Here is a 26,419-nt window from a genome sequence, read left to right as displayed (position 1 = left end):
CTCTGTGATTTTATGTGGCCTACCACTCCGTGGCTGAGTTGCTGTCGTTCCCAATCGCTTCTACTTTGTTATAGTACCACTAACAGTTGATTGTGGAATATTTAGTAGCGAGGAAGTTTCACAACTGGACTTACTGCACAGGTGGCATCCTATTACATTACTATTACAGCACCATGCTGGAATTCACTGAGCTCCTGAGAGCAACCCATTCTTTCACAAATGTTTGTAGAAGTAGTCTGCATGCCTAGGTGCTTGATTTTATACACCTGTGGTCATGGAAGTGATTGGAACACCTGAATTCAATGATTTGGATAGATGAGCGAATACTTTTGGCAATATAGTGTATTATGAATGGCATGAGCTGTGAACAAAGAGCATCTATATTCTGAGTTTTAATTGTCCTCTGACTCTGCTAACTGTACTTACATTCACACTGTACAAATATGTACAAATATGTAATACAATACACCTCAAATACTCCATCTATCAGGCGTGTCCATATTAGATGATGTGCCTCATGCAGTGTGTCTCTAATGTTGACATAAAGCAGACTGTAGCTCCTCTTCAAATACTTGGCACTTCTGACAGCCATGCTTACAACCACTTTCAGCATTATGTAATAATATAACAGACACATTTGGATCTGTGTATAAATAGATTTTTATGAGCTTTTCTCAGATGTTAAGCAGAAATTACAGAAAGCCCTGCTTTTTGGTGATGATGCAATTGCAATTAACAAGCAGTTATAGCAAATAACCATGGTGCAACTGGGAATAATAATAATAAAAAAAAAAGTCAAAACAAAAAAACAATAAATGTGCAAAATGGTAGAAATTATGATTTGATTTTGGTTGCTGTTTTTTGTTTTTTACAGTCATGAAACGGCTTGGTGTAACAATAGGTCATGGGGTTCTGGATGTGACACACATGCAACAGACATATTAGATGAAATACCCATGCTGTACACAGTAATATAGTACATAAATGTATTTGCATATCAATGTCATGCAAAACACTTTGACACAAATAGGACAGCTCACGTTTTGGAAAGACATGCAGGAAACAGTCATATAAAATATCCAAGATATTATATGTTGCAAACACTACATGGCATAAAGGTAACAGTTGTAAATACACATGTAGGATTAACACCGGCAGGACCTCACACTTTGGTCAGAGCTGAAGATCTGAGGAACTGAAAGTGTTAAGAAGCTGGACCAGCTGAGTTCAGTCGTCATCCAGCCTAAATGCTCTGATAAGAACCCAAAATAAAGATGTTTGTGCAATGATTTCTTTGTTTTTTCCTCTCGGCAAGGAGAGAATAAGTGACAGGTCAAACATCCAGATGTTCACATAAATCTGCCACTGCTGTTAGATAAAAATGCCACAACTTAAAACAAACAGTAAGAATCACCAAATAATGTCTAGAGGGGATTTAATGCTTGAATTTGAGCTTTCATATCGTTTGTGTTTTTATGCTGTTTCATTGTTTTATTGTTTTAATGATCATGTGAAGAGAGCCAGCCACCACATCGCACTGACAATAAAGGTGACTCTTACTGTGACTTTTGATAAACTTTGAAAAACTTTGATAAACTATTATAAGTGACCCTTGTTGCTGTTGTAGTTGTTGTAGAGGCTATCTGGTAAATGTGCAAAAGCAATCAACACCAGGTTGGATACTTTGGCTGAAAGCACTGAGAATCCTTACATGTTTTCCTTTAAAGCTCTGTCATATGTATTTCTCTGTGCAAAGCAATCAAATAAATAATGATATTCAAGTATATTAAAGAAACAAAACAAAAATATAGAAACAGGAAAAAAAGCTGTGAGCTATTCAGACCTTTGCTGGATTAAACATCTAGAGCAGCATTTCGTTACCATTTCATTAACAGCATCCAGATTGAATTCAGATTGATTCTATTAATTATCTACCAAGCACATAATGGACAAATTAATAAGTATGACATGCTGGGGGCTGCAAAATGAGGTGCAGATTTCATCTCATTTCACATGTATGTCATATCCAAGATATTATCAACTGATGAGTGTATGTGTGTGTTTATATTGGCATATATGGGCATTAATGTGACAGCAATAACTAGCAAATCTGTTTTTAAAAATAACATTATCAATGTACAATTAAAAATAGCATAGAATTAACTTTCATTTGAAGAAAAAAAAAATAGTCGCACAGTTTTCACCAACAGCAGCACAATACAAGACATGCATGCTCTTTGCAATAATATACATTCATAGCATACACTGTTACAACTTATTATTTTAGGTGCAGCCTCTCATTTATTCGAATGCTACTGTCAGAGCTGAAAATTTAGGCTCTATGTTTGAGGAAGGGAACGCTTGTGTGAGTGTCAAGTGTTGTGCTTAGATTAAAAAAAAAAATGTTAACAACTTATTTTTCACCAGAGCTTCTCTTAACAAGAACAAAAAAAAAAAAAAAACACCATCTGTGTGTGTGCGTGTGTGTCTGTGCTTCCTTGACACAATAACTTCTTAAAAAAGGGAAACTAAACCGTAAAAACTGCTCGTAATAATAAAAAAATATATAAATAACATGTATAAATAACATTGTTTACATTGTTTACAGTTTGTTGGTTGTGTACAGGGGGCCGTGCTCATGTTCAGTCTGCCGGAGGTACAAACTCCAGCGGCGGGACTGTTGATGTGCTCGTGTCACTAACTCGGGTTGGTCCTCCTGCGTTTGGTCGGGCTTTGTCCTGGATCTGCCCTCAGCTCACGGTACTGCATCTGTCCAAACACACACACACACACACACATCAGAAATTAAAGTACACTGACAGATCCACATACACCAAAAAGACTCATACATTCAATAAAATAGCAGACATGATAAAAAGATTAATGTGCACATTTTTTAGTCCACTTCTAAAGCTCTGTACTACAGTACATTTTACATTACAGCAAACTATTCTGCAAATCATGTGGGAGAACTAAACAACACAACATGAAATCAAAATCCCTCCATTTTCAAATAAATAATGTAAATGGGGACTATTTTCCCTGGCGGAGGGACCGTTTCACTCCACCCAATTTCAAGTCATTAAAACACAGCAGTGCTGCTGCTTTTAGGAAAAACAAATATGGACGACTTTATTACAGTGATGGAATACTGGTATGAAGAAAGTCTGAAGTCTCTGAAAGTTCATTTTCATATCAAAGTGGAATGAATGGAAACCAGTAGCTAGATAAAAGGGAGGAAAAATGATACTGGAGTTCTAAACTGTATGACTGCTAGCTTCAAGAAAAGATTAGCAGAAATATAAAGTGTATACAATTTGCAGATATTATGTTAAACATGGAAAATCAGTGGTACAATCCTTGAGGTAATATGCTTGAAAGCAACAGTAAGCAAAGGCAAGGCAAAGTACAACCACCATAAAAGCCCTGCGGTTTTGCATGCAGTGAAAACACTACACTATTTCATTTGGAATCAATAACTCTGTCAGCTGTCAACAGGATGGTGTTTAGTCCTGACAGATCCTTTACCTGCTGCAGATTTGGACTGTGGTTTGCTGACTCAATATGGGGAGTAGAGACTGTATTGGATTATATATACATTGGATTATAGCCTGGTTATTTTCCCCACACATATAATAACAACCTCATTCACAAATCTACTTATCAAGCGCTGCCTTAAGCATAAGAAATCTTGCACCCTAAGATACAAAGTTGCGTACCACTTGAACATCAGAGGGCACTCTGGAGAGAAAGTCGAGAAGCTCGTTGTTGTCAATCATGTACGGGTCACGGAGCTTCTTTGTGAACTTATTCACACCTAAGGAAAAAGATGGAGTTTTAGAGTGCACAAAGTCACTGCAGCTGCAGGGTGTATACAGACATCAGGGAGTTAAATGCTTTTGAAGGCATTTTCAAGCTAAATTTGAACAGAATTGAAGACTCATTTTTTTGAAAAAAAAAAAAAAATCATCAGTCAAGTGTAAAGGTTGAGTACAGCATGTATGGTCTTGTGCTGTGGTCAGTTTCAGGCAGGAATATGTTTGGTTATTAGTTATTGTTTGGTTACATGACTCTAATAGACTGCTTTAGCTTAGATAACAAGCTGCTGGTGAGAACTAAAACCAAATCTGGATTTTTTTTTTTTTTTTTTTTTTTTTTACAGAACCTGGAACAGGGAACTCCAAGGATATTTGTGGATTTCTCTTTACAAATGCTAAAGCAAATCATCTGGTTTCTTATGTGTATGTAAATGCAGTAAGATATATGAGATTAAGTATAAAGTGAGCAACATCTGCAACAGGCATTTTCCCAACAGGTTATATATAGAATTGAATTTAAGCTGTTTTAAGATGTTTTAAGGACTCACCCCATGCAAGCACAAGGTATCGAAGGGGTATGAGGTAGAGAAGAACTGTGGCCACACACAGGGCTGTGATTGCCAGCCAGCTTAGAAAAGGCACTGTCCAGTTAACTGTGCTGCAGTGGGAGAAAACAGAGCAAAAAATCAAACCAGTTACAGAATCCTCAGATCCTGAATTATAAACTGTTGAGACAAAAGTGGCACCCACTTCTTTATCCTCTCTCCATATGATGCCACGTCATCCAGAGTGGTTTGGACACTTATGAACACATCCTGGATGGCGTAGAGTTTATCCATGAAGCCCTTCCGCTCAGAGTCCTGAGAAGTCAAAACAGACAGAACCGGAGTCATTTCTGCCATGCATTGCAGTATACTGGACAACATCATAAATCTATGTACGTCTAGAGAAATTTATTACTGCATCACCTTGTCGTCTTTCTCCTCTTCCTCATCTTCCCATTCAAGCATGGCTTCCATCGACTGCAACAAGAAAAAATGGTTTCCCTTTTACCTGGAGTCTCTAGAGCAGAGGTACAAAATTTCAATGTATGGCACCCTTTATAATATTCATGTCAAGGCTGGGTGTCATTTCCAAACATCATCAGTGGAGCCAGTATTTTTCTCTAAATACATTATTGGAATTATTGGCTAATTAATTGTATTCTATAGCTCCATTTCCTGATACCAAATAATGTACACTTTGTTAATTTTCTGTTGCTTTTGATGTATAATGTATAATGTATAATGCCAGCCTATCACTAGGAATTGTGGGTGAACTTGAGATGGCATTCCCAAGTGGGAATTGGGAAGTGGAAAATCCCACGAGATTCAGTGATTTGCAACCACCAGAGTCAAAAGTCTGAAGGCGTTATTCAACGTTATTCATTCATTCATTCATTCATTCATTCATTCATTTTCCACTCTAATTAGGGTCACAGGGATGCTGGAGCCTATCCCTGCGTTCACTAGACTGAAGGTGAGGAAACACCGCAGGGCAAACACACACACACACACACAAATTCATGCACACAATCACACCTAGGACTAATTCCTCGCTACAACGCGGTTCACCTTTCAAGGCCTCGCAGTTTCGCAGATTTTTTTTTTGTGCAAGTTTGCATGCTTTTTTTTTTTTTTTACTGGACTTATTTTTCTATGAAGGTTTGAACTTTGTGAGTGTTTAAACAAGAGAGAAAAGTGAGAAAATGTTAATGCCTGTCTGAGAAAAGTGTATGAAGTGTGTAGAGAGGAGTTTTACAGCCTTAAAACATCTATAATAATTGTAAAAAATAAAGCTGAATACTTCGCGGATTTCGCCTATTGCGGGTTACGTAACTCCAGCGATTAACGAGGGACCACTGTATTTCCAAGTCTCCATGTCTTTGGACTTTGGGAGGAAACCAGAGCTCCTGAAGGAAACCCAGGCAGACACGGGGAGACTGAAACCCTGCAGACTCTTGGGTTTTACAGCCACCTTGATACTTTCTTCAAAACACACAGCACACACAGGGCCGCTGAAGTCTATGTTTCTCACCATGTCCGCTGTGTCCCTGTTCGAGCTGAAGAAGTAGTTCCAGGCCAGCAGCAGCAGCAGGGCCAACGGCAACATGTAGAGCTCGAAATTCCACACAACCACCACAAACAGCTGGGAGAGAGCACGGGTCAGCCAGTGAGGGTCAAAGAAGCATGTCCATCTGCATGTTAATGTGTGTGTGTGTGTGTGTGTGTGTCATACCACAAAAGAGATGATACTCCTCTGTGCAGATTCCCATTCAAAGCAGCTCTTGATGTATGTCCCGTAGCTGATGAGGACCATGACGCACCGTTTCACACGGTTGAAGTTCCTCTGGAGCAGCTGAAACAGACCAAGGACACATCACAGCGTTTTGATGTATTGGTTTCATTATTTAAACGTCTAGGCAAGATAAGAGAAAATTCCTGCACACTGTCCTCATCCTTGCAATAGTACCATTGCAATATTGGTAATAAAAAGACAATATTGCAAGGATGAGGACAGTGTGCAGGAATTTTCTCTCTCTTTCTCTCTTCCTTAAAAACCTGTCTGCAACAAACTGAAGGTGTGCATGAGCTTTTGTGGTTAAACCTCTGGAAACTACACACAGCTTTTATTTTGAAATGTGTTATGAAAAAACAAAAAACTTTATTTCTTTCAAAAACACTAAAATGGCTACTTAGGCATTTAAGTTTTTTGTCTTCTCTGTCTTTTTGTTTGAGTGAAAAAAAATGAAAAATAAATAATTCTAACTAAAATAAAAATTAAAAGAACATCAATAATAGTAACAGAATCATTTTCATTTCTCTCTCTCTCTCTCTCTCTCTCTCTCTCTCTCTCTCTCCCTCTCTCTCTCTCCCTCTCTCGCTCATGGGCCCATTACTACATACATTGCTACTGATGATGTTGTCATATTTCTCTAAGACTATATTTATGCACACTTAGAAACACAGCACATTTTTCAACTTAAATGTTTTTTCATGTGCTTACATTGATTACTTTTTCACTGCTTTATATTATTACATTTGCTGTTGCAACAACCAAATTTCCTCACAGGGATCAGTAAAGTTCAATGCCTTTCTTTCATCGTCATATTTATCCTTCTCCTCTTCTTTCCTGTCACCGTCAACATCATAGTAATTATCAAAATGCATAAACACAAACATACATGCTTGGAAACTTTGGGCTCTTCTTCAATGTACTTCTGTTCTGCAGGAACCACAGTCTTCAGAGCAGCCTTGACCTGAAGAGGAAAACAAGGCCAGGAGTTATATCTGTCAAGCACTGGGAGCTAAAGTAGCAGCAGAGAGTAAAAGGAGTAGATAAGGGGAAAAAATGATAACATTATTGCAGCAGGCACGGGGTGACACTCACTGTGTTGAAGATGACTTCCATTTCTAAGTAGATGATTCCTTTGGTTGGTCCAGTCAGCTCCTTGTTTTTTAACATGTACCCCTTTTGCTCTCCATTACAGATCTGACAAGAGAGAGGCAAGACAGTCACAGTAGTTTATTTAGTTTACTCATACACATCTGATGAACACATTTAACATGACTTTATAGTAAAATAAAAAAAAAAAAAAAAAAAAAAAAAAAAAAACATTTTATTGGTTTGTAAGATTTTGGTTGTATTTCAGGGTTTTAGGGTCGCAAAATTGTGAAAAGTCAGATAACCATGATGCCTTGCACTACGCAGCTCGGTCAACCCAACTCTGCCCTGCACCCTCCGCTCCACTGGAGGTCGACCGGTGAACGGAACGTGTTCTGACAGAAAGTACAAGATGTTTGTTCTCCCAAAACCCTTTCCTGGAATTCAACCGACATTTTCCGCATCATTTGACAAAAACAACAACTCTGTGGATTTGAACTTTTTCGTACATGGACCTTGATGGGTAAAACTACCTGCATGACCTACATTCTTAGTGTCGTGGGCCTGTGATTTATGGACTTTTGTGTTTTGTCTCTGCTGGACTCCCTCCCCTGTGTTTCCCTCAGCCAATCCTCAGCCGCTGTCTCCAGTCAGACGTTCCAGCCCTTTCCCCAGGTGTGTCTTGTTTCCTTGCGAGTCTCTGGTGGATTCAAGTCCTGTTTTCAGTTCTGTCTTGTTCGGTTCATTGTGTAGACTTGTCCTGCCTGTTTCCTGAGTTCCTGATTCCCAAGTTTGTGCGTGTAACCTGCCTATATATTAAATATATGTTCAGCTCTGCAAGCCTGCCTGCCTGCAAGACTTTGTGCCTTAGGGTCTACACTCTGGAGATATTTTATGGGTCAAAGGCTGTTTTAGGGGCACCCGTCACTTTCAAGCTACTTGAAATTAAATTTAGACCAATTTAGCAACCAAGATAAAAAAAAAAAAAAAAAAAAAAAAACTATTGCTGATTGAACATGAATAAAGTTAAAAAAAATATACATAAATGTGTAGTCAGCTAATACAGAATGGACACAGAAGCAGATCCACAGCTGAAAGTGTGAGAATGAATATAAACCCCGCTCACACATTGACCTGTCACACTCTAGATTTATGACTGGGGGTTAACATACCAGAAAAAAAAATAATAATAAAAAAAATCTGGAAAATTATGTTTTGAAAAAGTTAAAAATGACAAGAAAACTATATTTGTAATGATCATAAAAATGTATTTCAATTTAATTACCAATAATAATAATAATAATAATAATAATAATATAGACAGAACAAGAAGGAGAAGAAGAAGAAGAAGAAAAAATGGACAAAGAAATGAAGTGAATTTTGTTGAGGGTGAAATAAAAGTGAAATAAAAGCTCCTGGGTTTCAAAGGGTTAAACACCTCAACAGCTTACAATGGCCACTCATGTCCAGATGTGTTTATTAAAACAGGAGGGAATGAAAAAACCTGTTTGCCCATATCAACTCTGTCCTTTGTTCATATAAATGTCGACATGAATATGGCTCAAACTTATTCTGAACTCTCAGTCCATGTAACATAATACACATCACTTGGTGAAACTGCACTATAAATGGCATTTTTCTTAATTTGTATGGCTTCCCTTTGAACTGGATGTTGACTAGATATCACTGAATGTAAAGAATGTGAAGAGCCCAATTTAATTTCACACTGACATCAAAATGATTTATACAAGCATGTTATTTCAAACGCAGATGCCGCACTGGACCTGCAGGTGGCGCTAAAGGGAGACTCATGGGGTCACCAAAATTGCCAGGTTTAATCCTCTAGCCACCAAATCAACCAAATGATCCACTAAATGCCCCCATTTCCCAACAAGACAAAAATTAACCTGTTGCACCTTTAAAGCCTGTATTTAATGTATTTTTAATACATTTTTAATACCCAGCAATGTAAAGGTAGTATAACATACCACAAACACACACTCACATGTAATAAGGGGATGGCCACTTTTCCCAGAAAATCGGCACTCCTGTCTCTATCCTCATCAAACACAGTCACTTCCAACACGGAGTGGATGTCTTTCACATTGCTGATGGAGAGAGGGAGAGAGAGACAACATAAAAAGACAATATTAATAATGGAGTTAGACTCTTGTAGAGGTTTGCTGATATACTGTGCAAGTATTGGCCTTGTGAAAACCTGTAAACCTGTAAAAAAAAAAAGTTATGTGAGGGGGATAAAGACAAAAATGTTCAGGGAGCAACAGCGTGCATTACTGATACTGATACAGATAGAGATGAAACGCTGAAACAGACTAATGGAGAGCAATGGTCACTCACAACGTGAAGACTTTGTTCCACTCTGGATTGAGGTTCTTGTAAACAGTATGTGTCTGCAGACGGTCATTATTCAGCTCCAGCACACAAAAAGGATCACTCTTACCTAGGGGAAGCATTGAAAATCACAGGAGAAATGGAGAATACTTTTGTAGAAAACACACAGATACATTGGATAGCAGTGAGTGTCTGCGTGTGAAAGATAGAGACAGAACCAGGACGGGGTTTAAAGGGTGGGGGAGGGGTGGTGGTGGGGGGTACGACGGGAAACATAAGAGTGTGTTTTTGCGTTTTGTGTTTACCAGTTACATCTGCAGCCATCAGTCCCTCAGCTCTCATCACCTTGATCTGCACGATGCCCACATCTCTCAGGTTAGACAGCGACTTTAACACATTCTGCAAGGGAAGTTGGGGAGGGGGGGGGGCAGAAATAAACAGTCAAACAAAACAGATGAAAGTGAAATGCTTATTCCTGCTGGGCACAGTGCAGACTGCGTAACGTCATGTGGGCGGATTCTGCTCTGCGAATCTGAGCTCTTCATATCCGCTCTTTGTGCATAGGTTTATATTAAACCTTTGCATCTTTAGTCTTCCCGTCGGCACTGTGGCAAACGAGGCCACAGACTTTCTCCTGAGGTTTTGCATCTAAATTATGCACATTTGCACAATGCAGCGAGACTGAATTGGCCATATTTCCCTGGAACACTGATTAGATAGAAACATACTGAAAAATAGTGGTGGCAATGGTCGGGTTCAAGCCAGCAGAGCAGCCAGCAAGTCTGATCAGACATTAAAACAGGCAGGTTTCAAGCTCCGTGCTGATTGGTGAGACTGTCTTTGAGTTAGGAGCCATAATATCTTTGGATTTTGTCATTGTCCTAGATTGCGCACATCAAATTTCACAACCTGATTGAGAAAGATCCTTTTTTTTTTTGGTATTTGTAGCGCCCAAATAGGAGAATGTGTGGTTCTGTTTGTGACAATGAGACATTTTAAGGTCCTGAGTGATTTACAGACAAGCAGCAGCAGCTTAAAATCTATTCTATGACACAGTTAGTAGACATGAAAAGAATAATAAATGAGTACATACAATTTTGCATAAATTCGCTGGCCCATAAATACCACCTCTCTCCAATTTTGGTGATTTTCATGTTTTTACTTAATTTAAGAATTTACAGCAGCATGTAGAAGTTGAATAAAAGAAGCTTGAAGACTTGAACCTTGAAGGGAACTCCAGAGGTCATGCTTGTTCGCTCAGATAGATAATTCCCGTGGAGACAAAATAGTCCCTGTCCTGTAGATAAAACCTGAGCCTCTTCAGGACAGGGCCAGATAGAGTCCAGCCCTCTTTTCCCAGTTGTCGAGCAGTGCTGTGTGGTCAACTGTGTCAAATGCTCAGATGCTATGAATGTCTCTCAGCACCTTGATAAGAGCTGCATCTGAGCCAAAATCCAGACTGGAAACTGTCAAAACAAGCATTTGAGATTTAAACATTTGCTCAAGTGTTGGAAGTTAACTTTTTCAGTGTTCATGCTCAAGTTTATTTATAGCCCTTAATCCCTGCTGAGGTCTTTCTTGAGAACACAGAAATCACTGGGCTTTAGTTTGATGAAAACTGACCAAACTACCTTGAACATGTCGCTCTCAATTTCATCAAGTGCTGGCAGCGGTGCATTCAGTGCTCAAGATCAGTACATTTTTGGTCTGTTTGCTAATGAAGGTATCACAATTTGATTTAATTACATTTTGCTGGGGAAGCAGAATCATTTTGTTGATGTTATCTTTAGGGGGAGACTTCAGAATCAGGGGTAGGTACCAGTTTGATAAAGATTTGTCCCACTTCAGCCGATGTCCTTTATGCTGCAGCTCTCAAGGCCAAAGTGATCAGATATTTGTTATTTGGAGAGAGGAAGTGAGAGAGAGAGAGAGAGAGAGAGAGAGAGAGAGAGAGTTTTCCTCCTGTAGAGCAGGGAGGGCTGCTCATACCACACCACTGCTGTGCCATACATTACATCAAGACTTCGTGTAAACATTTGTTATATCTGTGTTTTCATCACACACACTGTACAGATACTGATAAAATGTTTTCCTATTGCTGTAAATTAGTAATTAGTCTGCTCTGTGCTTTGATGATCGCATCTGTGTATGGAGAGATGTAAATATAGATACAGAGGCAGAAATAAATACACATGAATGAAGATATTTTTGGTCTGTCTGTTGTACAGAAAGAGCTGCATCAGGCCGATTGCCATTGTGGAAAAAAACCTGATTTAGATGTTCACCATTTTGCATGCACATCTTGTATCAGGCTGTGTATCCATGTTGTTTAACTCCAGGTTTGGAACGGGTGCAGCGCTGCAGCCATAAAATCCAACATAAGAACTCCTGCACAGCTCATTAACCCTCCTATTCTGTTCATTTTGGGCTAACACTCATGAGGTTCCCGGTCACATGTGACCGGTAACATTGTATTTGATTATAAATCCACTATGATACATATTATCACCTAATGTTGTGTTAGATCTTTTTATCAACTTCTGCTCTTGTGAAAATGACAAGTTTTGAACTTCTATTTGCTATGTATGTGCTGTAGGCCTAATTTACCTGAGATCATACCATTCGTTTTTTAGGGAAAAAAAACATTATATAGATATTATTTTGACTATAACAAATACTCAGATGAAACATATTGTAGTATTTTTCACAGAGTACTTCATTTCAATGTTTTCCAAGGACACTGTTTTGAAAACATTTCAATTTTCTAAATAGTGGCAAAAAAAATAGCATCTTTTGTGTTCCCGTCAGCATTGACCACTATGATTTAGCTAGTCATCCTCATGACATTTTCACATGGAAGCTGACCGTTCCTCTCAGGTGGGGATGAGGTCCAGGAAAAATGACCATTTTTGGACCGAAAGGTGACCACAAGTTCAGCTGGGTCTTCTTCCTGACACCTGACAGGTGGCAGGTGTCAGGTGTCAGGTGTCAGGTGTTGGCAGTTCCCATGGTAGGTTCCCGTGAGGGTTGCCATGGAAGCCAAAAAGGGGCAAAGTTGTGTGTGTCTGTGTGTGTCTGTGTCCGTGTGTGTGTGTGTGTGTGTGTGTGTGTGTGTGTGTGTGTGTGTGTGTGTGCCTGCTCAAAGACACCTACATGTTGGGGCGTGGGAAAGAAGTCTGAGAGATACTTTCCTGTGGGGGTTGCCATGGAAGCCAGAAAGGGGTATAAGGTGTGTGTGTGTGTGTGTGTGTGTGTGTGTGTGTGTGCCTGCTCAAAGACACCTACATGTTGGGGTGTGGGAAAGAAGTCTGAGAGATACTTTCCCGTGGGGGTTGCCATGGAAGCCAGAAAGGGTTATAAGGTGTGTGTGTGTGTGTGTGTGTGTGTGTGTGTGTGTGTGTGTGTGTGTGTGTGTGTGTGTGTGTGTGTGTGTGTGTGTGTGTGTGTGTGCCTGCTCAAAGACACCTACATGTTGGGGGTGTGGGAAAGAAGTCAGAGAGATACTTTCCTGTGGGGGTTGCCATGGAAGCCAGAAAGGGGTGTAAGGTGTGTGTGTGTGTGTGTGTGTGTGTGTGTGTGTGTGTGTGTTCACACACATCTGTGTCTGCTCAAAGACACCTGCATGTTGTGGGAAAGGAGTGTGGGAATGTGTTTAACTCTATTTTATACACTAATTGTAGTCTTACCCATTCATTTCTAATGACCGGTCATTTGTGACCGGGAACACGATGGGTGTATACAAGTTAAATAAAACATTCAAAAATTAATAAAAATTCACCAAATTTATTTTATGTGTTCAGATGCCATGTGTGAACAAAGTCATGGAACCTCATGACAAACAGATGAAATTAACTGCATTTTTTGGAGAGAAAACTTGTACGCCGGTCAGATTTGACCACGAACACGACAGGAGGGTTAAAGTGCATTAAAAGCAGTCGATCAGTGGCATTAAGAGTGCCGCTTACATATCGTTTCATTATCTCCCTGCGCTCCTGGGGGTCATCCAGCGGGGTGACTGACAGGTCCGATATGCAGACGTGGGAGGAGGCGGTCAGGGTGACCAGGAGCACCACGGAGCCCCGGGACTCCTCCAGCGGCAGCTCCAGGCGATGAGTGTGCTCCTTGGCCAGAGTGGACAGGTCCAACTGGCAGCTGAGACACATACAAACACACAGAGCACACCGTTAGCTCATGATGCAGAACATACAAGTTTAGCATCTTCTGTTAAAGACACAATGTGTATTTTCAGACTCTGTGCTGACCTCGAACATTCAGAGATTGAAAAACGACTTAGACATTATATGGCTTTGCCCCTTATCAAGCAGACCAGCTGTTTGGTGCATTTAGGAAGGAGAAACTCACACCAAACTCTGGTTGATATCATGCTTATTTTCACTTATTGACAAGGTAACATGCCTCATTAAACATAATCCAAGATGTTTTGTATTTCTTAATTGTCCCTCTGCAATGCACAGCTTTCTAATTCTATGACGCCATTATATATTTTATATTATATATATTATATTATATTTTATATTATATTATATGCGTGTCATTCTGTGAAGAATTTTTCTAAACTCTTTTAGAAGTCCAACACAAATAAAGGTTGTAATTAGTATTATATCAGAAACGCAATAAATGAATACAAGAGTGTAGATCAAAGCAAAAAAACTGGGCTAAGCAGAGTCAACTGAAGGCTTTTCCAGTAAATCAATGAGCATTGGTGAAAATTATAAGAAGATACACATTTCTGTGTGCTTAGACCATACAAGATGAATGAAATCTGGAACCATTTTAATAAAAAAGCTTTTTTCCCTATTTTTTTTCCCGCCCCCTAACTGCTTATGCAACAGCACATAGCCTCAATGCTCGTGGAAATCTTTAGAAACTGTCATGATTACAACAATCGATTTCATATCAGCTTATAATTCTGCCTTCATTATAAATATTGATCTGTGAAACAATGACAATAATATTTGGATACATTCATAAAATATTTGAAAATATTCGTTTTACAGCATTGTGCCCCATTGTCATAAATTCTACTCTGTTTAGCAAGTGCTCAGTGCGCCCCTGATGGACAAAAGGCTGTACTGCATATTTTTATTTCTGTCTCACAGCAGATGATAGTTGTGCTCTGGCTTTCTCTCTTTACAGGCTTTGATGCAGACAGTGAGACAGTTCATACAAACAAAACATGAACTGACCGTCCAATGAAGTCGTCTCTCCTTCCTGTGTCTCTGTCCCAAACTGTGAGTTCCAACACCCCTCCCGTCTCTTCATAGAGGTGCAGGTCAAACTGCTCCCTCCACTGTGGACACAGGGTCTTTGGCACAGTCTGCGCATGCACACACACACAAATACACACACACACACACACCGTAAAACTTTAACAGCTGCAAGACCAGTCACTCTATAAAACGGTCTTGTGCCCACTATCAACTTTAAAAATAGCAGTGGCCAAAACCCAGTGGAGCCAAAACGATGTGAATCTAAAATGTGTAAATCTGCTATGTGAAAGTATTATAATATATAATTGTGAAGATTCATCTTTCACTTAAGGTGATTTGTTTATTTGTCAGGATCCATGCGGTACCAGATTTAGCTACAGAGTTATTTTTCATTTGTCGTTTGTGGGCAGGAAATATGAAAGTGTGAGTGAAAGTGAATCGTGTTTTTTCTTGTTTAAGTGTGATATGCTTTTCTCAGACATGGTCTCACTTCGTTATTGTAATTATACACCAAGGTATCACAGTTCATTTGAAAATAATATATTGATGTTTAGAATGATGTTAAGGTGCAGTGCACGTGTTTGTTTGTGCAGTATTTCTTATGGTTTCTGTGGTTGTGTGGGTGAATTTTGCACTCAGAACAAATGAATTTAAAGTTCATTTCCTTTACATTATGTTGAATATACACTTCCTACAACTCTGAGGACATTACCAACCACATGTTTCAGTAACACTTCATTTTGATGGACCATGATAATTCATATTGGAAATTTCTTTGACATTAACTCCAAATTACATCAACATTAACCTCAGAATTTATTGAAAACTGAATTTTGACTTTGTATTGTGTCACCAAACTAATTCTGAACATTTCAAATGATGTTGCAAACTGAATTTATAACTCCAATACAGCTAAACTGCACAGAACTGAAGTTACGTTCAAGTTGCACATGTAAAGGCAGACAGATGATTTCACGATATTCCACAAATCTAATGAGATGCAGCAGACGTGGTTTCAGTTTAATGATCTAAGGATGTGAAATATTTATCTAGAAGGACTTGATGCAGTAAAAGTAAAAGTTATGGTTTTGAATAAATTCTGAGCTAAACGTTGATGTAATTCAGGGGTCATTTCAAAGCTCGCCTCCAGCTGACCTTGCTCCTGTACTTCTGGGGTCCCAGTCTGAACTTGACGTAGGGGTCGCTGAGACCGTTTGTATCCATGGGAATGAGGTCGCGACCTTCGATGAGAGCGATGCTGACGATCCCTCGCCAAAGCTGAGCTTTCCGATGCAGTTCTGAGAGACGCATGGACTGCTGCTGCTGTTGCACACACACACACAAACACACACACACACACACACTATATTGTATATATTACAACAAAAACTACAGCCATCAACAACTGTGGATATCAGTGTATGATACATATTTGAATCCTGCACCATTTAAAAAAAAGAAAAAAAGAAAAGAAAAACAAAACAGAGACACAAGTGAGGTGGTCGAATGACACTTTAAGTCAGTGGTTTTCAAAGTGGGTCCAGAGGACCACCAGGGGTCACTGAGGGCTCCTCCGGGTGGCCTCAGCTAAATGAGGAACAGCTTAATTTCACTGGGTCTTTCATAAGAAATCTGATCTGCCTTTTAAATAAATAATTTCAATAATTAATAATTATAAATATAGTTTTCTTGTCATTTTTAAAAATATTTTGTTGCTAATTTTCTGATAATTTCTTGCTGATTGTCTGGCCATTTTCTTGAGGCTTTTTACTAATTTCTTGATCATTTTCAGGTCATTTCTTGCTAATTTAGTCATCACCTTTTACCCATATTTTTGAAAGAAATCAAGTAAATAAACTTAAAAAAAAAATTAGCAACCAAAAAAAAAAAAAAAAAAAAAAAAACTGACCCCTGTCCCAATAAAGTTTTACAAAATTAGAACAAAACTGTAACTATATTTATAATTATTTAAATGACATTTAAAATCAGATCAGTGTTTAATCAACATCAGATTTCCCTTGTTTAAATGCTTGTGAAAAAAATACATCTTAATAAAAGGGTCCCTCTAGGGCAAAATCACTTCAGATGGGGGTCTGCGGCTCATTGAAAGTCAACTTGGGGGTCCAGACCATGAAAAAGTTTGAAAACCGCTGCTCTGAGTCACGATGTGGGAAGATGAGAGCAGTGAATGTGGCAAAACACAAGAATGATAAACACTGGCAGAAAGGTGATTAGCATGAAGACACAAGGTCAGCAGATGGAGATAAACTATGGTGCACACACACACACACACACACACACACACACACGGTGGTCAGATGGCTGGAGGAAACACAGGGTTGACAATGTTGGTCATTTACCTTGGTGGATCGTTTCCAGGACCTCCTGAGCAGCATGGTCTGAACATATTAAAATATATTATTTAAACTGTCCCTGCGCTCAAAGATAGATGTTAGACTCTGGAGGGAAAGCTTGTGAGTAAAATCAGCCCCTGATGCTCTCGGTCACATATTTTTAGTCAGCAGGAAAAAGGTTTGGAAAAGATCAGAAAACACTTTCCCACATAAAAAATTAGGCTCATCATAAATCATATTGGTAGAGCAGCCTAACTGTTAAACCTTAGAGGGGAAAAGAAGAGAGAAAAGGTGTTTTGTCTTTGTTTTTTCCCCCTCAGGTTTAACCCGTACTGATTGATCTCTGGTCTGCCCGTTTTTTTCTGATCTTTTCCAATAGTGATCAGATTCCCAGTGGTCCATTCCATCCTGGGCTGTCCTACTTCTTTGGTATTCCTCTCTACATGCCTGAGAAATGTTGCTTGCTTTAACAAAAGATACTCTCTAGTGCATGTGGTTAAATCTTTTTAGTGCAGGTCACTGTCATTCTCCTGGCATATCTTCCTCTAGATATTTTGGTCAGGAAAAGAGGCAAAGGTTCAATCTGACAGAAAGTGTCAGGGGCTGATTTCACATATGACTGAAGAAAAAGCTTTTAGCAGGTTTGGATATGGGTTTGAGTTGGAAACTACAAAATTTCTCAAAAAAAAATCAAAATTTCCTCTTCCACACTGCAAATTGAGATGGATATCAGCCGTACTGCAGGCTTTCCTTTAAGCCACTGGGAGAGGCTAGAGGACAGGTACACTGAGTATTACACAATGCATAGTCATGAGGGAGAAGTGGAGTGCTCCAGTCCAATTAGGCTCCATGAATACAGCATCAGAAATTAGATTTTAACTGCAGGAAGTGTACACTACAGCTGCTGAATATTCATCACTGATTCTACATGGACTGTGTGCTCATTAGCTCAACCGTCACTTTGATCTACGCAGCCTTTCTTTCTTCTGCTGTTTTTCCCCTCCTCTCTGCTTGTCTGTTGTTGATTGTGAACTCTCCCACATCTTTATTTCTCCTCTTCATCTCAATCCATCTCTCTGTTCTCATGCATATAGACATACTGTATATCCCCGTCCCACCACCCACCCAGCCTGCTTCGACTGGGGTTGCAGCGGCGCCGAAGTCAGACTAGCTCGATGTTTAATTTATGTACTGAATCATGCATTATGGACACAGGCTGAGCTGAATATCTAAATCCTTTCCCCGGAATAACACATCATCGACACCATCCATGCCCCCTTTAACACCTCTAGCGCTTACCACAATCAATATTATTGTTAACTGAGCAAAAACTTTAAAATGTGCCAGCTGATTAAAATAAAAAGAAATACTACTATATATTAATTTTTAAAAAGTCACCGAAATGAAATCCAACTTAGAACATTTTTTTTTATCAGTGCCCCAGTAACAGTAACAGTGGCAGAGGGAAGCATCAAAAATAGCTTCTATAATTCATGCTGATTTTTATTTTATTTATGAGGAGGATTACAGCTGTAGTAAAAGGCAGGTCGGTATCAAGTATCACTGCTATTTACTGTGCCCATCCAAAACTATTTCTGCTAATGTGCACATAAAACCAATACTCCCAACACATTTGAAGCGCAAGGCAATAATATCCTTAATGCTGATGCAAAACACCGAGGTGGAGCAGATCTCATAAATCTTGTAGATCACGAGAACTCTGACTGTGTCCATTAAGTGGCCACCGACTAATTTGCTATCTAGGACTCACTGATAAGGAAAAAGCTATTGACTAAGCCAGAGGGCTAAAAAGGAAAAGGTCAATCAGGGCGAGGCTAATTCGAGTTACTATGGAAACTAAGCACCACTGGACTCACTTTATTCACACAGGCCTTCCACCGACAGGTCTTAACCTCTTTTTGCTGTTGGAAACATACAAAAACCCGTTATCAACCTCAAGTCCATATGTGAGAGGGACCTCCAGTTTGTGTGGGAATATGTGTGTGTGTGTGAGAGAGAGAGAGAAAGGGAGGAGAGAAATATTATGTTGACTTTTTTAAAGGACCATACCAGTGATTTTCAATACTTGGATTTCCCCGTATTTTACATGCCTCCATTTTTCAAATATGAATTTTTGGTTGAAACAGCCACATTATAACATTCTGTTTCTGTGGCTAAAAAAGTCGTCACCATTCATAAACCACAGAACTGATAATTGGCTGTGTAAACCAAATGTTTTCCAGGGTCTATTTCCCTTGGCGGAGGGACCATTTCACTCCATCACAACACAACAGTGCTGCTGCTTTTAGGAAAACTAATGTGGACGACTTTATTACAGTGATGGATACTGGTGTGAAGAAAGTTTGAAGTCTCTGAAAGGTCATTTTCATATCGTAGTGGAATGAATGGAAACCAATGGCTGGATAAAAGGGAGAAAATATGATATCGCTGTGCGACTCCCTACTTTGGGACAACATTAGCAGAAACGTGAAGTACATACATTCTGTAGATATTACACTAGACACTTAAAATCACTGGTATGCTCCTATAAATGTTTTAATTCAGCCTGGACTCATGTAGAAGGTGGACTGCCAGCCTACCGTGGAGTCTCTGCGTTCCTCCACGGGACTGTCTTTTGGGGTGAGGGTGACAGCCAGCTCCAGGCTGCCCAGGTCCTGATCGGGGTAGTGGGAATCCTTAAGCTCCAGAGTAACAGGTATCGTCCTGCATTATGTAGATGAGAGGTACGACTTTTGAACATTTGTCACTGCATGAATAATTTGACAAATGACACAAATTCTTACTAGGAGTTTTCTCATCAAGCGCATCACTGAATAATAATTCAATAAACCTTTTGCACAGCAGCCATTCTGACATGAAACAGCAGGGTAACAGGTGTTACTGATGACATTAATAAATCCTCTATCCCATTTAAGGGCAGCACAGTCTTTCCAGTGAGCCAGCCAATGGAACTGAACCTTAAATAATGTCTTTAGTACCACCTGTGTTCACCTGTTATTTCATGTCAAAATGGCTGCTGTGACCTAATTCATCCATATGTATTTACTGGTAGAATTAATTTATGAGTAATTACAAATATATTGATATTTAGCCCTTGAACACCTTGAAATTTCCACTTAAGAGTTACCAAAAAGTCTTTTTTTTCCATATTGTATGCCACACTTCATCGAAGCTAATTCACACTTATATTGAAAGAAATATCCAAAGCCAAAATGGTATTATTTTATGGCTGCCCCATTCCATGAAATAGAAAATTATCAAGTTGTGCTGTGCATAATTTTATGCATGTTTCATATAGCTCAGCAGGACATGCTGGATATCTATGGAAGCAGTGAGATCTCAACTAAAATATAATAAGGTTCAGTGGGTTTGAACAAAACTCGACCATTCAGCCACAAAAAGATCACAAAAGTGACACCCAGCCGTGTTGCAAATGTTATAAAGGTGACAAAGATGGACATTGATTTACCTCTGCTGTTCTAGAGACTCCAGGTACAGGTAAGCAGATCCCATGAAGTCATCTTGAAGCCCAAAATCATAATCAAACACCTATTGTGAAGCAACGACAACAATTCACCACCAGAATCCACATGAAGGAGCTGTGTGCATGCGTGTGTGTGAATAAGAGTAACATTACCTTTACATATAAAGGTTCCCTCAGACTATCCACAAGTAGTGTGGTCTTTTCATCCCATACTGGATTGAGATTTTTATGTATGGTTTTGCTTCTGAAGACCTCTTTACCCCCCAGCTTGAACTTGACATAGGGATCACTGCTGCCTGCAAGAGGAAAATGTGATTTTTATAGATTTGTAATAAAAGTTCTCTATCACATATTAGATGCATCTTATATAGGCAGGCTTCAACTCTCAAGGTCCCAAATGATGCAGAAATAAAATTAACAGGAGGAAAAAAGGAATAAATTGAAGGAAAAAAAAAGCAACTTTACCTCCTCTATCTCGGATGGCAAGGTTGTACCCTCTCTTCAGTTCGATTTCCAGTTTGTACATCCCTGAGCTGGGGAGAGCCCGGGCAGGATTTACCTCCGAGGATCCAGGTGCACCCATAACCTAGAAAAAGAGAAAGTGAAAGATGAGCACGCATGCACAAACATCACAACATGTGAAATTTTGAAAAGTCTGAATTCAGGCAAATGTATGCAAATTAAAGCAAAACTGATCACAAAATGCATTACTTTTTCTTTTTAACATCACCCAATATTGCAGAAGTCAGTCTAACATCCGTATCACCGTACATGCCGTGCCCTCAAACTCACCAACATTTTTTGAGTCTTCAAAACACAAATAAATGCTGCTATGTGGCGTTGCCAGATCCCTCACCAGGTCAGCTGTATCTGTATCCACGCTTGAGCACCACTCAAGCTAAAGTGTCTAATTCAGCTCAGCAAGTTGTCTCTGGGGGTGGTCGCTAACAGGAAATTACACGAGAGTGGCTTCCTCTGATCTAACCAGAGTGTTTTTGAGTCGTTATATTTCCATTCCTGCATTACCTCACCTCCACTGCAGTGCCATCAGCTGTACTGTGGCACTGCAGAAACAGAAAATACACATCAATTCACCTTTGTCAAAAACTACAATATAACACTGCTTCATTAGCTGCTGGGGATGCATATCAAACAGCAGGAGAACATGCCCTGCATCGACGAGGCCGTTAGTTTTCAAAGAGTAGCTCCACCACATTTAGGAAGTAATTTTCTTGTTTTGCAGAAGGCTGATCTCTGGCGGCGATCTCAACACTTCCTGTTTATGTGTTCGCAATAAATCACAATTATATATCATTGGATGCTTTTAAGTGATACTGCGAACACGGTGCTTCTTTCATAACTTCAACATGCAACACAACATGCATAAAGCACAGGAGTCTTTACAGAGTCTTTAACTCTGGATTCCCTGAAGTACTTGTAGAGATTTACAACATTTTAATTCTCTGTATCACTATTATTATTTTTTCAGCATTAGTGCTTTATTTGACAGTCACAGTAGAGAGAGATCAGGACTCTGCCTAAACAAGGGGGATGCACTCTACCACACAAACTACTGGAGCTCAACCTCTACCACTATCTGTAAACCACACAGCCACACAGGGGCTTTATTACTAAATTTAGTTACTAAATTGTTCACCCACTATCAGGAGCTGGCCATCTGCCTTTTTTTTGGCTATGAGCAAACTGGCAACACATGACCTTAAAATTAGCAACAAATCAGTAAAGGGTTACATCAAAATGACAAGAAATTACCAAAATTGAGTAGTAACAGAAATTTAAAAAAAAAATGCATCAGTACAAAATAAAAAGACTTGTTATTTCATTCTAAATATACAATGTTTCAAGTTAGTTTCAAAGACTTCAAAGGGTTCATATATAGACAGAGTAACAATACAAGATTTTCCGGACAGCAAGCACACACGCACATACAGGCGCATGTGAATCGATTGAGGTCAGAGAGTTGAGGTGAGTCAGCAGACGCGGGGTTAATCAGGTCTGGGGTCAGGCCCTCCATCATCGCATCACAACACAGGAGGCCCAGTCCGTATCCTGTATCCTGCCAACCCAGACAACCACTTACAACAGAGACACTCTAAGGATGATCAATACTTGTATAATGTGATTAGATGAGAGCTGCACAATGTGGCAGCGGAGCACCAGCAGCTCAGCCAGCTTCTTATAGAGCCCAGTGGCTATTTTTGCACTTTAAGAGCCAGTTTCTTAAAACCTTCACCAGTCACCAAATTGCACTGAAAATAATTCATTTATCTCTTTCTTTTTGGTTCTGAGCATCTATTCACAGTTTCATCAAATCAAAATTATTATGTTGGCCAAGTTCAGGAGTATGACATGATGATAGGGGTGTAGAGATTTATCGACAACTTACATAACATCCCTCTACATTCTTTCATGCATGGCTAGGACATCCAGACCTCATACTCAGTGTGAGGGGACAGTATAAGACAAACAATGACCAGTCTATAAATACACATCAAAGAGTTACCATATAAAACAATCAGTATGACTGCACCTATAATAAAGAAGGCATGGTGAGTGTCCATGTGCAGTGAGTTGCACCAGTGTACCATGTAATTAACAGAGCAGGCTGAAAATCATGAAATATGGAACAAATTTTATGTTCTGAGGCTATGAAGTGGCATACAAATAATGTGCTGTCACTTCACTGCAAAAAAAAAAAAAAAAAAAAAAAAAAAAATCTCCGCCTTAACAAGTCATTCTGTCTCATATTCACAATTAAAATCTTGGTATTCTTCAACCAAGAATCCACCAGTGACATGAGATAATCCCACTTGTTTCCAATGCAGTTTCAGGAATGCCTCTGAGTACAAATTTGTTGAGACGAGGCAAAATAAAGCAGATCAGCCCACTAGCATCAAGAAAACTGACTTGATTCAAGAAAAGTTGTTTAGCATTGGAAACAAGAGGGGTACCTTGTTTGAAAAAAAAACCCTGATTTTATGACTTAACATGAGACTAAATTGCTTGGTAAGGTGGAGATTTTTCTTTTGCCTGAAATTATGTGGCGGTATGGTGGGTTTGTCTCAGAAGAGCTGTTGGGTTTTTTTTTTTAAACGGAAGCTGCAGGTGATGCTGAGAAGAAGTTGAGGTTGTATGCAAATGTGCAGCAGCTCAGTTTTCTTCTGACCAGTGAATGAAACTGTGCCAGAGTCATTACACCCCTGTACCACCGTTTAGCATAGATTATTTACATTGTACTTTACAACTACCTTCTCTGATGGGTCAGTGTGATCAGTAGCAGACAATATGTGTGTAGGTGCCAGAACAACTAGTGCTCAGCAATATTATCAAAATTCAAATCAAAATCAAAATGTGTGACAAAACATTGTTGTAAATTAAGTATTATGTTGCTGCAGAAATGCCCTGGCCTACAAATTATGTTATCCAGATGTAAAAAAAACATCCTTGTTTGGTACACACCCCAGCAAAAATCACACTATCTTATCACATTATCTTCACATTATCTCATTCCTTCTAAAATTGTAAATCACATTGCAGTTGCAATATCTATAAAATTAAGAGCAATATGATTTTTTAATTATATCTTTGAACCCTAAAGACAAATCTGAGAGGCTCCCATTCTGCATTATTGGAGCTGCTGAAGTTTCTCTTTGCCTCTAAACTGTGGGCAGACCGTAGGTTTCTTCAAACTGCTTGTGCATGTAATGGTTTCATCATGACACAGCAGCCAAGCATCTTTACTGGCATGACATGTCATCACCTTGGTAGTTGCAAATGGATAAATAGATAACTGCCACCAGTCAAAACTGCCAAAACCTCAGTCCAAGGCTGATTCACGGAGTTGATGGCCAGGAGCGTGTAAGCTAGCCACCAGTGTTAACAAGCTGCTTAGAGCAGATTTACTGTCTTGTGGCACTAAATCAGGAAGCAGAGTCCCAGGCTGAGAATAGCACAAGAACACGTACAATCCCATCAGTTGGACCAATGCATATGTATTTTAGGACTGTGTTTATTTGTGTTTACACATGCATGTGTACATTTAAAGACTTCTGTGTCAATCATGTGCTAGTAATAGATGTTTATCGAGATGCAGCTGAACTCACCTCCTCTCTAAGGCAACACAAGTAAACTACAGAAATTCAGAAAAAAAATCAGAAAGCAAAAGACTACACCGCTATTCTGTGTAATATTTTGTGGTTGTATGTGTGTTGATTTATTGCTTTTGAGGTTACATTAATTTCTCTGACCTATAAGCACATCTGTCACACCACTTGCCCCTATCTCTGCCTCTCTCTATTGACCTCTCACAAAGCACAATTTTATGAGCTCTGTTAAGGGACCTATGTTTACTGTGTTTTAAGAGTCAATAAAGCCATTAAGGAGAGCTGATTACATGGAAGTGATATATATTTTCTTCATGTCAATAGTCCATCTCCACAGCATCATGGCTGAACCTGCCATAGCAGGTTGATTTTATTGATACTATGAGTAAAAAGAAGACAAACCATACCCTAGTATGGGTTTCTCTATTAATAAACCACAGTGTTATGTTGTGACTGAAACTTCCCCATTCAAGATTGGGGATAGAGTGATACCTAAATAAGGGAAGTAGATATTAACTAGAAAAACACATTTCTTTCACATAGATTACCCAACAGAAAAACAGTGTACATATGGAATACAGAAAATGTTGAAACTTGACACCTGAAACTTGGATAAGATTAGGTGAACTTAGTTCAAACTATTATCATATGTGCAAATGACCATAACACAGCAGTGTTGCTAATTTATACCTGTTACTATCATGGCTACTAAGATTTTGAGCTCTGAAAATAGCCAAGGCGGTCTGGCTGCTGGCTGCTGATTTGTTATGGATTAAATCCCCTTCCCCCAGCTCCCTAACACACACACACACACACACACACACACACACACACATAGCCAGGCTGATGCCAGCCTTGTGGATGGAGCAAGCAAGTCTGGGCTTAAAAGGCTAACAAACACATTTGAAGCTTTTGAAGGCCCAGACTTGTTCACTTAGTCTGGAATAACGTTATTCTAACATTTTTTCTAACACTAACATTTATGGAACTAATGACTGAATTTTACATTTGTCATTCAGGTAAGCAACATTTGCTGTGTGTAGCTAAGTTGAAATCACTGGCCCAAGCCCCAAACAAACAAGAAGCCTCCTAAGTCAGTGGTGCAGCAACGCAAACATTTAATTCAGAACCTATCTTGTAGCTGAGTAAACCATTTCCCTGCATTTCTAAACTGAAGCTCGGAAAAGCTGGTTCAGCAGAGCATACGCTATGCTATGCATGTGTGTGCGGATTTTGCCTTTACAGAGTTTGCATTGACGACACTATCTAGTGGTCAAAATTGCATACTGCATAATTTTCAACAAAGTGAAGTCAGTCAGTCACCCAGTCCATTACTTTGAGAGATCTAGAGCTGCTGCGTTAATGTGGAACGGCTAAACAATATTTAAGATGATGAAAGACATCAGAGAGGTTAATGGAGGATTACTGCAGATATGAACTGCCCACAGTAAAACTTACAGTAAACACAAAATTTGGCAGCAACCTACAGATATAAACAAAGACTTAAAGCATGTTGTTTTGATTCTGTTGGTAGATTCCACACAAAGTGGTTGCATATGTCTATTTCTGGAGCGGCGACAGAACCTCTGAGAGGAATAGTTTCCATTTTGAA

The 26,419-nt window shown here is 39.3% G+C and overlaps 1 protein-coding gene across 2 annotated transcripts in view; it reads right to left on the bottom strand.

Annotated features, from left to right (window-relative positions):
* Nucleotides 1-642: 642 nt before the first annotated feature.
* mctp1b (multiple C2 domains, transmembrane 1b) overlaps nucleotides 643-26,419 on the bottom strand; it is a 31,862-nt gene continuing 6,085 nt past the window's right edge. Inside the window, exons 2-22 of one of the 2 annotated variants that reach the window (XM_030064920.1) lie at nucleotides 21,149-21,269; nucleotides 20,837-20,979; nucleotides 20,669-20,748; nucleotides 19,779-19,902; nucleotides 19,056-19,100; nucleotides 17,185-17,223; nucleotides 15,980-16,147; nucleotides 14,801-14,931; nucleotides 13,559-13,745; nucleotides 9,899-9,992; nucleotides 9,600-9,702; nucleotides 9,247-9,349; nucleotides 7,248-7,349; nucleotides 7,042-7,116; nucleotides 6,096-6,215; nucleotides 5,895-6,005; nucleotides 4,787-4,840; nucleotides 4,569-4,678; nucleotides 4,367-4,476; nucleotides 3,720-3,817; nucleotides 643-2,769 (exon numbers count right to left, since the gene is read on the bottom strand). In XM_030064920.1, coding sequence (XP_029920780.1) covers nucleotides 2,698-2,769; nucleotides 3,720-3,817; nucleotides 4,367-4,476; nucleotides 4,569-4,678; nucleotides 4,787-4,840; nucleotides 5,895-6,005; nucleotides 6,096-6,215; nucleotides 7,042-7,116; nucleotides 7,248-7,349; nucleotides 9,247-9,349; nucleotides 9,600-9,702; nucleotides 9,899-9,992; nucleotides 13,559-13,745; nucleotides 14,801-14,931; nucleotides 15,980-16,147; nucleotides 17,185-17,223; nucleotides 19,056-19,100; nucleotides 19,779-19,902; nucleotides 20,669-20,748; nucleotides 20,837-20,979; nucleotides 21,149-21,269 — 2,190 coding nt within the window. In that variant the 3' untranslated portion in view covers nucleotides 643-2,697. The remainder of the gene's footprint in view (nucleotides 2,770-3,719; nucleotides 3,818-4,366; nucleotides 4,477-4,568; nucleotides 4,679-4,786; nucleotides 4,841-5,894; nucleotides 6,006-6,095; nucleotides 6,216-7,041; nucleotides 7,117-7,247; nucleotides 7,350-9,246; nucleotides 9,350-9,599; nucleotides 9,703-9,898; nucleotides 9,993-13,558; nucleotides 13,746-14,800; nucleotides 14,932-15,979; nucleotides 16,148-17,184; nucleotides 17,224-19,055; nucleotides 19,101-19,778; nucleotides 19,903-20,668; nucleotides 20,749-20,836; nucleotides 20,980-21,148; nucleotides 21,270-26,419) is intronic. The other variant, XM_030064921.1, reaches the window with a different exon arrangement.

The sequence above is a fragment of the Myripristis murdjan genome, chromosome 12, assembly GCF_902150065.1.
Source record: "Myripristis murdjan chromosome 12, fMyrMur1.1, whole genome shotgun sequence".
Taxonomy (NCBI): Eukaryota; Metazoa; Chordata; class Actinopteri; order Holocentriformes; family Holocentridae; genus Myripristis; species Myripristis murdjan.
Note: the sequence above shows the minus strand (reverse complement) of the source record. Positions and strands in the feature narration are given on the sequence as shown.